This window comes from Myxocyprinus asiaticus, chromosome 7 (genome assembly GCF_019703515.2).
Source record: "Myxocyprinus asiaticus isolate MX2 ecotype Aquarium Trade chromosome 7, UBuf_Myxa_2, whole genome shotgun sequence".
In the NCBI taxonomy this organism is placed as follows: Eukaryota; Metazoa; Chordata; class Actinopteri; order Cypriniformes; family Catostomidae; genus Myxocyprinus; species Myxocyprinus asiaticus.
Window position 1 is genome coordinate 39531255 of NC_059350.1, and position 14480 is coordinate 39545734.

The 14480-nt window shown below is 37.0% G+C and overlaps 1 protein-coding gene across 6 annotated transcripts in view; it reads right to left on the minus strand.

The window, feature by feature from the left end:
- Positions 1 to 1239: 1239 nt before the first annotated feature.
- Positions 1240 to 14480, minus strand: part of LOC127444126 (calcium uptake protein 3, mitochondrial-like) — a 50927-nt gene continuing 37686 nt past the window's right edge. For 4 of the 6 annotated variants that reach the window (XM_051703340.1, XM_051703339.1, XM_051703338.1 and 1 more), the window contains 6 exons: positions 13072 to 13166; positions 11749 to 11920; positions 4373 to 4481; positions 3202 to 3359; positions 2316 to 2380; positions 1240 to 1381 (listed from right to left, as the gene is read on the minus strand). In XM_051703340.1, coding sequence (XP_051559300.1) covers positions 1375 to 1381; positions 2316 to 2380; positions 3202 to 3359; positions 4373 to 4481; positions 11749 to 11920; positions 13072 to 13166 — 606 coding nt within the window. In that variant the 3' untranslated portion in view covers positions 1240 to 1374. Of the gene's footprint in view, positions 1382 to 2311; positions 2381 to 3201; positions 3360 to 4372; positions 4482 to 11748; positions 11921 to 13071; positions 13167 to 14480 lie in introns of those variants that run through there. The other 2 variants (XM_051703337.1, XM_051703335.1) reach the window with 1 other exon arrangement.

Consider the following 14480-nt stretch of genomic DNA (forward strand, 5'->3'; position numbering starts at 1 on the left):
TGCAGAAAGTAGCCATTATAAGATGGATAAATTGTGGCCACGAAGGGATGCAAATGGTCAGCAAAAATACTCAATTTCCCACACCAGCATTCCCCACATCATAACACCACCGCCACCAACCTGGACTGTTGACACAAGGCAGGTAGGGTCCATGGATTCATGATGTTGGTGCCAAATTCTGACCCTACGATCTGTGTGCCTCAGCAGAAATTGAGATTCATCAGTCCAGGCTGCGTTTTTCCAGTCTTCAACTGTCCAGTTTTGGTGAGCCTGTGCCCACTGCAGCCTCAGCTTTCTGTTCTTGGCTGACAGAAGCAGAACCCAACATAGTCTTCTGCTGTTGTAGCCCATCCACCTCAAGGTTGGACGTGTTGTGTATTCTGAGATTCTATTGTGCTCACTACAATTGTACAGAATTACCATAGCCTTTCTGTCAGCTTGAATCAGTCTGGCCATTCTCCATTGACCTCTCTCATCAACAAGGTGTTTCCGTCCGCTCACTGGATGTTTTTTGTTTTTGGCACCATTCAAAGTAAACTTTACTGAGACTATTGTGCATGACAATCCCATTAGATCAGTAGTTACAGAAAAACACAAACCAGCCTGTCTGCCACCAACAATCATGCCACGGTCGAAATCACTAAGATAAAATTTTTTCCCTATTCTGATGGTTGCTGTGAACATTAACTGAAGCTCCGGACCCATATCTGCATGATTTTATGCATTGCATTGCTGCCAGACGATTAGCTGATTAGATAATCGCATGAATAAGTAGGTGTACAGGTGTTCCTAATAAAGTGATAAATGAGCTTATATTACACATAGCTCTCAAACAAACCCAAACACCATCAAGTATCTCCATTTATACACAGTATAATTCAGTACATTTAAATATTGGTAAGTAACAAAGTCAAAATTATGATTCTTTGTGTTTAGTAATGGAAATATAATGATTAAAAGAGTGTTAGTAATAAGTAACTTAACTTATATATTTATCTACAAAAATGCATGAACTCTACCCTTTCTGGGCATCTACAGTATGTGTGACTTTAAAACACAAAATGTATGAACTTGAACTAGATATTCCAATTCAGTTACAAGGCAGAGGTTACTCCAGGCACATGCAAACAAGATTATATGAGATTACAGAAGCACTACAGTTCAAAGAGTTCAACCAAGCAGGGCTATGCTGGTACAGAACATGCAATGCATAGCGCTGATTGCAGGGACACAGTTTCACCAGGTTTCAAGATCAGAAGAGGATGAGAAGAGGAAGAGGAAGAGGTAGATCAATGGAATCTCTAGCAAAATGCCTTCTCTCTACGTTTCCAGCAGACAAATCTGTTTCTTTGTGAGAAAATCCAGGTCCTTCATTCACCTGGTGCAAAGGGAAATAGAGTGGAGCTAATTATAACCTTCTTTCCAAGTATTATATTCACTCACTGAGTATTACATGAGTGGCGCCTGCAGCACGGCTGTACGCACTGTGCATTCCATGAGCGCTCCGACTAATCTGAGAAACCGTTAATTACGTGAGACCCATATTTCTGTTGGCTGTTTAAAAATCAGAACTAATGATGCCCGCTTTGTGAATGAATCATTCTTTTAACTCGGTTCTTTTCAATGAATTGGCTAAACGTGCTTGCAAAACGGTCTGCATCAATTCACGATTCAGTCCGATTCATTCGGACCGCTCTCTCACTGAACAATTTGGAGTGGCTGCTCACAGTAAAACAGCATCAGGATACTTAAGAACAGTTATGCAATGCTTCTCTCAGAGTCACCAGAATTGAGTGCTTTGCTGTTATTTTTGCAATAATAATAATAATAATAATAATAATTAAAAAACAAATTCTACCCCTTGAGAAAATATATTAAGGGAATACTTAATATAGGGTAAACCTAAGGTATATTTCTTAGTCAGATTTCCGTTGCGTACCCTCAGATGAAATCCTGCAGGCACCCATAAATAAAACCATTGAAAAATAAAACAGATATGATACAAAATATTTACAAGATTTTCCATTACAAACATAGACAGTGTCATATATTGGATTAAATTGTTGAAATTTTTAAATTTAAATCTCTCTCAATTACAAATGATTAAATTTAAGAAGTCTAAGTTCTATAATGCAAGTTCTATTTCAATCACTGATCAACTACAATTTATATCTTGTAAACTTGAAAAACAGTATATGTCCATGATTAGGGTTGCAGTAGGAGTTTATTATATGGAAGGTATGTGTAGCTATAGCACATTACTCCATTGGATCTAGAGGGAGAGACACAGAGAGAGGGAGCCCATGGTTACTTATCTGCCAGCCAGTTCCTTCTTCAGACATGACCTAAAGGAAGTAAAACGCTCTACAGCCTTGTAGCCCTGCATGTAGTGAGAAAGGGAGAGAGAAAGAGAGAGAATGGATTTGTGCACGAAAAGAACAATGAAAGGGTATACTGAGCAGTGTACTCATAACTATATAAAAAAAATAATAATTTCATGCTACAGAAGAAAATTCCTGCTTTGCAGTGCAACATCACAACTCTTCAAAGAGTATCTTACATACATTTAACAATGGATTTCATATTTGACCTGATTATGATGATGACAAACCTTCAGGGAGCTAATAGATTACTGAGACATACTCAGCACTAGGTGGCACTGGAGTTGCAGTGATATTGTCTTGACACTGCCCAGTACCTGTTGCACTCAATGAAATCATTTCATGAGCACAGTTTTTTTTTTTTTTTTTTTTTTTTAACTAAGTTGACCTATTTCATATTGAAATAGTCAAATTTAAGGGCTTGTGCCTTTTTTTAAAGGCCAATAGGCTTTACTTTACGTCACAGTCATGAACTTTGATTTGCTAACAGTACTTACTAGTCAGTTGCTTTTGATACTAGGGAGAGGGACATTCTCATTCTAGTGAGCCTTTAATTGGACAAAAACGGTATAGTGCAAGATTAGTAATCAATATTTTGGGTCTCTTTTCCTGGAAGATAAAAAGACTGTGAGTTCTAAATGTGTATATCTGCTAAAAGTGAAATTTGCCATCTTTTAGGAATACACTAGCATACATATTACCTAACAACAGAAAACTGCCTTTTTTTAATGGGGTCTTTAATAATTACAGTATGTAGCAGAGAACCTTCTTTGTGTATTTAAGAAATTAAGACCAAATATTGTCTCTGTTTTTTTCTCACCCTGCCTCCACGGTGAAGCCGGTCCTTCATGATACCGATGAACTCTTTGTAACTAAGCTGATCATCATGATCCACGTCAAAGATCTTAAAGATGGTGTTAACCAGGTGACGGGTCAGCTTTAGGCCTGTGGCGACATACACCGCCCGTGCAAACTCATCTGAAAAAGTGGGAAAAATAGACTGATATGTTCGGAGGATAATTAATTGTACTCATTATAAAATAATTTAAAGTTCAACAAAACCACAAATCAATGTGCTAAGGAAAATCTTAACCAAAGATCATATGGCTAATCTAATCTGATTAGCAAATCTTTAGTGTTATTTATAGTATATTTTGAGCATTTTATACATGTACACCGATGTGCCAAAACATTATGACCACTTACAGGTGAAGCGAATAATGTTGATCATCTCCTAACATGGCCACATGTCAAGGTTTGGGTAGATTAGATGGTGAGTAAACAATCTCATAGTCAATGTGTTGAATGCAGGAGAAATGGGCAGGATTAAAGATCTGAGCAACTTTGACAAGGGCCAAATTGTAATGGCCAGATGACTGGGTCAGAGCATCTCTGAAATGGCAAGGCTTCTGGGGTGCTCCCAGTCAGCAGTGATGAGCACCTATTCACAGTGGTCAGAGGATTGACAAACCACAAACCGGCTAAAGGGTGTTGGGTGCCCAAGGCTAATCGATGCACGATTCATGTGGATGTCAATTTGACACATGCCACCACCTAAACATCGTTGCAGACCAGGTACACCCCTTCATGGCAATGGTATTCCCTGATGGCAGTGGCCTCTTTCAGCAGGATAATGCGCCCTGCCATACTACACACATTGTTTGGGAATGGTTTGTGGAACATAATGAGGAGTTCAAGGTGTTGCCCTGGCCTCCAAATCTCAATCCAATTGAGCATCTGTGGGATGTGCTGGACCAACAAGTCCGATCCACGGCGGCTCCACCTAGCAACTTACAGGACTTGAAGGACCTGCTGCTAATGTCTTGGTGCCAGATACCACAGGGCACCTTCAGGGGTCTTGTAGAGCCCATGCTTCGGTGGGTCAGCATGAGTGGTGGCATGCAGAGGACCAACAGCATATTAGGCATAATGTTCATATAATGGTCATAATGTTTTGGCTCATCAGTGTATTAGAGTAATAAATATCTCACCTTGTCCAATGGAACGGCAAGCAAAGTTGTACATCTGCATGGCAATGGCAAAGTCTTCAAGGTTATTGAGAAATTGAAAGAAAGACCTAAACTCATCAAAGGTGATGCCCTGTTCATTGAAAGGAAACATAAGCAAAAAAACAGAAATTAATTTATCTGAGACATCCAGTCTAACAAACAGTGTTGCCATTAAATATTACTGGTAGTACATTGCATTCCATTTCTAAGAAGATCTGTGAAAAATGGTATAATAAAAAATAAACGGACGGAATTCCACAAACATAATACCCAATTTCCTTCTATTTAATTTCACACTCAAATATACTATATATTAAACAGGCAAATGCATAAAATAGTCAAATCAAAATGTTGATATATGCAAAATGAAAACAGTCAGACGCTGTGCAACTCATGCTCGTTAGCTGATGCACGTTTAGCTGTTCGTGCTCTGCCAAACAGATATGGTCACTTCATTGCATTCAATGACACATGCAATGATGAAAGGCATGAGTCACTGTAAAGCACAGTCTCATAAACTTGTAAGCCTGTCTGAATGTGGAGAGGTGAAAACAAACAGCATGAGATCATAGATAGAAATCAGAGACATAACAGCAGGAACTCATGGTTTAACTCACAAAAGAACTCCACCAACTTCTTAAGAACTATTAGAACTAGATATTTTCCCTTCTTATTACATACTTGATTATGATTGGTCAATTGCTGCACTGCAGTCAAACCAATTTCCTACATAGCTATGCAGTCTCTGTATCTTCTCACATTATACAATATTTCACATCCATTTATTAATTTATTTAGTAAGTGGTGGTGTAATCTGCTTGTGTCAGGGTTTATTTTGCAATAATGAAAGGCTGACTGTACATTATTCCTTACATTGTCTTCACAATACAACAATGAGTCCAATAAGTGCTGACATACCATAATTAGACTATGCTGTACAACTATTTTTAAAAGAAAATTGGTAGCATTTTACATGAATGTTCCTTTTGTAACAAAATTCATAAAAAGGGTGACTTTCATGCAATACCTGCCAAATAGGGAGTAATTTTACCAAATTTTACATGCCAAATGAACCCCTTTATAAACCCTTAACAAAGGGGACATCAGTGTAAAGTGTTACCCCAAAAAAATATGATTAGATCTCAAAACAAGATCATCTGGTCTCAGGTCAGATTTTAAACCCTTTTACTGAGTGGGATAGATGTATTAACATATGGATAATGAGGCAGAAAATACCTCAACCAAACACAGGAAAAGAGGTTGCTGCGATTGTAATAGCTATGGTTATCTCTGTAAACCATTAGATTATTGCAATATACATTTATATTTATTACAGAAAACATCTTGTTGCAAATATGTATCTTTAACTACATCTTGGCATAAGGAAAATTAGTCAGTCAGTTTGTGAGTCTTTTTGAACAAATGATTAAAAGAACCAGTTGGTAAGAGTCATTTATGACTACACTGGATGCGCTGTCTGTTTTGATTCACTAAAAAGAACCGGTTCATGAATCGGACTACACTGGGTGGACATACTCAATAGAAAGACGTGTTTCCTTGCCATTATTTTGTGGTACATGGTCTTATAATTTCACCAACATTCAATTCAGACTGCAAATGACATTCACAACTTGGGAAAATATGTTTTCTTTTGCCATGGGATTGTAGATTCTGCAAGGAACTGATGTCGAAAAGTAAGTGCAGCAGCTTCTGTTTCATGATGTTTACAAACCTGTGCTTGAGCATAAAATCATCCATCTGCAGCACTGGTGCACTTTGGTCAGAGTGGAAGAAATGAGATTAAAGCATTTACATGCCTGTATGAAGCGATTAAAATAGGAGTACTCCGCATATCTTACCCCGCACATATCATTACTCTGATTATTAGCTTAATCGCAATAAAATAATCTCAGTATTACGTTTACATGAGCTTGATTTTAATTGCAGTATTGCCTTAATCACATTATAATTCCATAATGAGGGTGCTTGTAAAAACATGGCCATTGTTCTAGTTACACATTAGGCTTAGCTGGGGGTTAGTTAGGGTTAGGTTTAAGTTTAGGATTGATGTGGTGTATGTTTAAGACTGGATTTTGTTTGATTGAGTTCAGGACTTGGCACTTAAGGTGGAAAACAATAAAACACCATAAATTAGAGTTTAGGGTCTATTCTGTGGGAATTCCAGAGGAGGGTAAAGTCATTCTAGCCAAATGTGCAAACTGTGTCTAAGGGGCCCAAAACCTGATACCTTCAACATAAACAGATCTTGGAAAGAAGACGGAGATAAAGGAGAGCAGTCAGGCATGGAGAAACCTACATCAGGTGACCCTCTAAGACTGCATGACAATCTGTATTCAAATACTAACTTGGCCCCAAGCATATACACATGCATATACACACTTATCCTAGATGCCCATAAACCCACACAAATGCATTAATACAAATAATTAAGCTACTTGAAAATGTATGAATATCATACTATAGATAACAAAATATCAAACCATCTGCAAACAAATGATGCAGATCTTTTATCAGAACTAAGTTCATTTTGCAATTATTGCCATTTTTTTTGCAATTATTTTTGCCCTATTCGTTCCGAGGTCATTTTAGTGGATGTTTGAAGTCGGTCCCCCACAAGTTCACAGAGGTTTCCTAGCAGCATAACCACATAGTTCATCACAATTAACTGGACATGTTCCACTAAGTTTGACAACCAGAATGTGTCAAAATCCAATTTGTCTTAATTTTTAACAGTATGGGTCTGTTCCAAAATCTAGTGAGCTGCCTTGCTATCTCCTGCCTAAATAGGCAGCTGCCTTCTATGGCATCATCCAAACTGAAATTAAGTCTCACAAGAGACCGAATTGGAATACCCCTCATAGGCAGCAACTCTGTGCGTCATTCAAATAGCGCTTCTCATGTGCAGCGCATGGAAGACTCGGCTCACAAGTGATTTAATTTCTTGGAAAGTGTTTTTGTAGCTTTCTTTTATATATTTATTGATATTCCACTTGATTTGTAATTTTGTTATCTAATGCAATGACATTCATACATTTTTAAGTGTGGCTTATGTGTTCAAACGCTTTTCGGGCCACTATATATATGTAATGAACTATATGAATGAAAACTCTACAGTTTATCACTGTAATCTGCTCTCACAACAAGGTAATCTTGGCAAGCTGAAAGTAAATGGGAATTTACTTTCTTAAGCATATGTAAAAAGAGAAGGAAAAGAAAAAAATTGGAAATAAAAAGAATGTCAGATCACTCTGGCAGGGACAAACCTCTGGTTTCTTCCAGTGTGTGATTAAAAAGGGATGACAGAGAGCACACAAGAGCTGTTTGAACACTGCAGTGGAACATGAACCTAAAGAACTTGCCCTGTATCTCATGTGCACTTAATGAACATTATCAATACCCCTGTTAAAATTTGAGGTAAAATCAACATTAACAAATAGCCAAGAAGTTGATGTATTTTATACCACAGTAAAATTATTGTTAAACTAACTACAGTAGTTTACATATTGAATAATGACTTACAGTATCTGCTGTACTGTAAAATTAATTATGGTTGTTGTTTGTATGCCATATTAAAATACAGTATATAAGCCATACAGTAAAATTAATTACAGTAGTTGTTTACATGCTGTATATTAATTTACAGTGTGCATGCAATACTGTAGACTAACCACAGTAAGCACAGTTGTTTGTCATCAAAATTACTGTTAGTAAAGATATTAATCTCTATTAGTAGCAATCATGCCATAATGCAGAACAATTCTGTTATTATATATAAGTGGAATGAGACATCTACATGAACAAACACAATAAACTTTATGTATAAGTTTTCATGCTTTTCCCTATGTTTTAGACTCCGTTTACACCTGGTATTAAGATGCATTTCGGGTGATCCGATCACAAGTGGTCAGCATGAAATACAGGTGTAAACTGGGTGCATAGCGTTTTGTGATCGTATAAAAAAACAACACATACGGAGGTAGTCAAAAACCACATTTGACCACATCGCATTTGAGGTGTAAATGTTAATCCTGAATGTGCCCTGGACAGCAGTGAAGCACCACTCTTTATCTGTCATTCAACTGCAGTGCTGAAATAAGAGTCCAAATTAGCCGGATACGAGCGGCTTTAAAAGAAAATAACCATCAGATCTAAAAATGTGAAAAAACGCATACATACACAAGCTTGAGAACTTCACGGATCTTCAGTCTGTCTGATATTAACATGCAGGGACACAGATGAAAAGCATACACATCTGAAGCTCGTGTTAATACAGGTACTCCACTAAAACAATGGATAATTCTGCTCGAAATGTTGCATTTGTGCTTAGATTGAATTTGAAGTGCATCTAGGAGAAACACTGTGCCCGTTTCATTCGCATTTTCTTAGTCTTTTATGACAGTAACACACTGACATAGTGATTAATGTATGTCGCCATGATTTTAGAGACCCTCCCCTCGAAATCCGAACACAAGTGGTAAAAGGAGGTGCATTTAAGTGACCAGGTGTAAACAGCGATGTGTCACATGTGACCACATGTGATCGGATCACCTGATACGCATCTTCATACCAGATGTAAATGGGGTCTTAGTCGTCAGATACTAGGTTACAACAAGCTAAACAATTAAAGACCAGACAAAATAGCAACAGGCAAAAAAGATCCACAAAATAACATAATATTTGCCCCCAGATAATAGAATCAACTCAGTGACAGCCTGGGAGCAGCAGTTCTTTACTATACAAAGTGTGACTTTGACACTTGCTTCTTATATAAACATGATACTATTAAGAAGGAAGGCTGTTTGCAGGATGTAAACATTTACTGGTATTAGTTTGGAAGAGGTGAGACCAGAGAGACTAAAAGATTAAACTGCAGTTTACATGCAAGTGTCACACACAGGGCCGGCCTGAATTTTGTGAAGCCCTATAGGCGAAATCATGAAAATGGGACCCACCGGTTTGAAATTCATCATAACTTTAAAGCATCCATAGAACCATAGAACAGTAGAACATAGAACAGTAATAAAAAAAAAAAAAAAAAAAAAAAAGAGAAAGCACTAAAAAAATAAGCACTCTATAGAAGAAAAATAATGTGTCCAAGAACTTTTGTCCCAACATAAAGATGTTAGGGTAAAATGTATATGAATGTATAAGGGAAAGTGTGTATTTAAGGTGCTGTGATAGGTCAGCAAGCAACTTTACCCCGTTATGGCACAAGTGGCGCAAAGCACCTTTCAGCTGGTCTGCCCTTCACCCATCTCGAATGAGAAGAAGAACTTGACAAGTTCAATAGTAAACAACCATGAAATAACAATACGAATGACAAGCAAGAGAGGTCAATAGTGAGCAGATCAATAAAATAAAATGCGTCTCTCTACAAGCTGCAGCAGTGATGACAAGTGTGTTGTTGATTTGCTGAATGAGAAAATAAATATTCAAGATACTTTTACAAACTATTGCAATTCATCCGCTTGTATCTGATTGTATCAATTATCATACTCACCGTAAAAAAACGGTCTTTGTCAGTGCATGTATATTCCGTCCAGGTGTGAATTGGCTTCATAGGAATCCATTGTTTCTATTAAAAATGTTAATCGCGCTGAAAATTCACGTTTGGTGTAAAAAGCCTTAACACTTTACAAAAAAAGTTGTATTTGTTAACATAAGCAAATCCATTAGGTATCACAAACTAACAATAAACAATATAATTTTACAGCATTTATTAATCTTGGTTATTGTTAGGCCTAATTATAAAAATACAATTGTTTATTGTTTGTTCATTTTGGTTCATATTGCATTAACTAATGTTAACATATACAACTTTTTATAATAAAAATGTATTAGTATGTGTAGGAATTAACATTAACCAAGATTAATAAGTGCTGTAAAAGTACTGTTCATTGTTAGTTCATGTTGACTAACATAATGATCTAATGTTGACAAATACAACCGTATTGTACATTATACAAATTAAGAAAATGCTATTTAAAATAGTTTTAGATAAATAAAGTATGTCACAAAACTGCTGATAATGGTTGAAATCAATAAAAACAAAAGGTTGGCTAGAATATGCATGTGAAAAAGTTAAAATCGTCAATGTGGAAAAAAAATATTGTATAAATAAAATTACATATTTTAAATAGGGCCTACAAACACAACACTTAATAATAAATAAATAAAAAAAAAAAAAAAAAAAAAATAAAAATATATATATATATATATATATATATATATATATATATATATATATATATATATATATATATATATATATATAAACAAATAGAAATATATGTAAAGTATAAACATACCTCTTAGAGGGCAGATTTTGCAGATAGGATAGTTTGGATATTTTGCAGATGAATTGCTCATTTTTTTACTCAGTGTGAGTTTTTTGCGTCTTTATGTCGGCAGTGTCTGAATTCCTTTTCTAGTTTATTCTTGACAAAATGTGACAAGTTTCTGCCAACCTTTAACCTACGTAAGCCTCAAAGACTCAAATACCTGTAGCCACAATGAAATATTTTTCATGACTTATTTTCTGCATTTCTGTCAGATGTGAGCATTATTCAGCAAAGGATGCCATCTGTGTCTAATAATAGTGTGATAAGAAGTGCTTCCAGGCATTGCATTGCTGTATGAATAAATTATGCAAATGACTGTGTACTGCTTATAGCTTTAGTGTTAGCCGATTTTATATACCCTGCTGTTATTGTAATTGTTGTAACTTTCAGTTATTTTTCATTTGGTGATTATTCAGAGCTCATCTTATTCTTAACATGTTGTTTTTGGTTATTACTGTCATTGTGATTTGTTTGTTAAATGATAAGGTCTACACACGGTGATTATGCTGGAGTGTATAAATATGGAATTTCAAAATAATAAATGTGCACTTTTTTGACATCAGGGCCCTGGGTGGTCCCCTTTTTTTGCCTATAGGACAGGCCAGCCCTGGCCACACTCTATATAATTACAGTCTGCTGATGGGTTAGAGGAGCAATCAAGGGTGAATGACCACTCAAGGAGTGGGAATTTGTGTGTTCTCGAATTTTAGATAGAAGGGGTACATGTGTTAGGGAACAGAAGTTGTCTTTTTAACTGAATAACCCACATCAACTTTTAAACGCTTTGAGAGCTTTCTCATGGGCACAAAAGAAATGTCCCCTGAGCTTTGAACAAATAACCTTCTAAAGCTGATGGGAGGATGGCCAGATTGAGGGATGAAGTAAACGTGGGTAAGTTAGAGGAGTGAAACTGTAAGTGGGGGGAGGTGGTCATCACAGTAGTCCTACACCTACCCTTTCAAATAAGTTTTGCGGCTAGATGGGGTTACTCTTTACCTTTTCATCAGGTATGCACTGACGCACATTCTCCAGATAGCTGCGGATATCCTCTACATTAGTGTATCGCAACAAGATTCGGGCGAAGTCCTCCTCACTGATGGTGGTCATGCCTTTAGAATAGGTCAGGAACTCAATCTCCAACATCTCAGTCTGCAGATTATCCATGAATCTGAAAAAGGGCAACAATAACTGTGTGCATGCCCATTAATATGCTGTTATTAATCAGAAATTGGTCATATTCCAATTATGTATGCGTCATGGAAACATATTAACCTTATTACCAAAACCTGATTAATCCTATATTACGGTTTCTAGAAATGTATACAAAACAGTAGGCATGTGCCATGTATCAATCTGAATTTTTGTTCATATAAATACTTTATCCAGAATATCCACCATAACAGAACATTCATTTATACCTGCACATGTCCAAACAAAGGTAATCTTAATGATATTAGAGACAGACAGTTGCGGAAAGTCAAGCTTTTGAAGAAACACATTTTGGAAGTGAGGAAGAGACTCTGTCTCTCTCTCTCTCTCTCTCTCTTTCTCTCTTTAACTTACATTAATAAATCATAACCTACATTTTGCTTGTAAGTTACTGACCAAAATTAATTCAGCTTTAATTGGCAAGAGCAAGAATCTACAGTAGTTTCAGAGGAGAATAGCATGAAAAAACGTACATGGCAAGTTCTTTCAAAGTATGCTGATTACATGTGGTATATTCCAAAAGCTGTATTATTAAAAGCTATATTACTATATTACTAAAAGCTGTAAAAATTATAATCAGATTACAGTTACTGACTTTTAATAAAAGTAATTACTTTTAAGTACATTACTCTGATTACAAATATTTCTATAAAATATTATTTATGTGTAATACAATTAAAATGTGAATTCATATGTTCATACGTATGTCTGTATGTGTTTCTGTGACAGCTGATGGGTGTGCGAACAAGGAGAAAATATACATTATTTTGAATCTGATGAGCGAATAAAAACAAAAACAATTTGTGACAAGTGTTTTAGAAAGTAACTTAAAATTAAAGTAATCAGTAATGTGATTACTTTTCCAATGACGTAATCAGTAGTAAACTAATTAGTCTTTTTTTGGTTATTTGAGTGGCCCGTCCAGCCCAACACAGCTACATTGACACGACAAATGGTGTGAGTTCAGGGCAGGTGTATCTGTTTGTACAACAATGGAAAATAGGGAAGTTTTCTGGAGCCTGTTTGAAAACAGTGATTATTTTTGCAAAAAAAAAAAAACAAACAAAAAAAACAATTACACACTTCAACTTTAAATCCAAGCCTTCATACCTGTAAAAGTCATCAAATGTTAGCTCCGCCTTTCCCTTCTTGCCAAAGAAGTGCACAAGCAGAGTGGTGTCAATCATCATGTTTTCATCGGCACGCTGCCATTGGTGATGAGTGGCAGTAAAGAGGGCAAGACAAGAAAAGAAAACAATATTAAAAATCCTGCAGATCTTAGAATAAGAAAGCAGTCTGTCATAGGCGAGATATTTAGGGTAGCAGTCATCCAGCACCTGAAAAAGTGCATACATCTTGCTTTTTTCCTCAGAGTTCACAGTTCTGAGCAGACGTGCAGATCTTTATACCATCAGTGTGCAAGAACAGCACAAGTTAACTATTTTTATAAGGTTCATCAGGTATAAAGATCGTCTCGGTAATGTGAAGCGTAACCCTGGTTCCCTAAGTGGGAACGAGATGCTGCGTAATCACATTGGGACACACCTTAAGTGTCATGTGGTCTGAAGCCCTTATATAATCACGGCAATTTATTGGATGATGGCGCTTAAGCGATGCCCCTAGGGAGCTACGTCACAGGCTCCATAGAGGCGCTCGCTTCGTGCCATCGAGTCAGATTTCTGCATGAAGGCACAAGCCTAAGCAGCTGCTAAACAGTATTGCCAGCTTATGCAGCATCTCGTTTCCACTCAGGGAACCAGGGTTATGCTTCATGTAACCGAGACGTTCCCTTTCGTAGAAACTCAAGCTGCGTAATCACATTGGGATCGATATACATTCACACCATGCAAACAGTAGCAAACTGTCTATGCCTGTGCGGCAAGCATATAGCAGCGCACAAGCAAGCTAAAGCATCTGAATGAAACAGAAGGAATTATGAGTTTATTCCTGTTCCAACAGAGAGAACCTGCTAAGCAGGAGTCAAACCCTCGTCCAGATTATAAAATCTAACAAATGTATGTGGAGAGGACCATCTTGCCGCCACACAAATGTCCTCCAAGGACACACCTCTAGTCAAAGCCCATGAGGATGCCATGCTCCTCGTAGAATGAGCTCGAATACCCGAAGGCAAGGTAAACCGCGTGCTTCATAAGCACTTGAAATTGCATCAACTAGCCAATGAGAATTTTTCTTTGCTTGGACACCGAAATGCTCCTGTTGCGGCCATCAAAGCACAAAAACAACTGCTCTGACTTACGCCACTGGCTAGTACGGTCAACATAAACTAGCAGCGCTTGAACTGGGCAAAGCATATGCAATCTTTCATGCTCCTCCGACTCAAACGGGGGAGGATAGAAAGCCTAAAAATTAATAGTCTGCAAGCAAAATGATGTAGAAACGACCTTGGGCAAATAGCCCAAGCGAGGTCTTAACACCACCCTTGAATACCCTGGTGCAAAATCCATACATAAGAGATTAATCGACAGGGCATGCAAATCACTAACCCTTTAAAACGATGC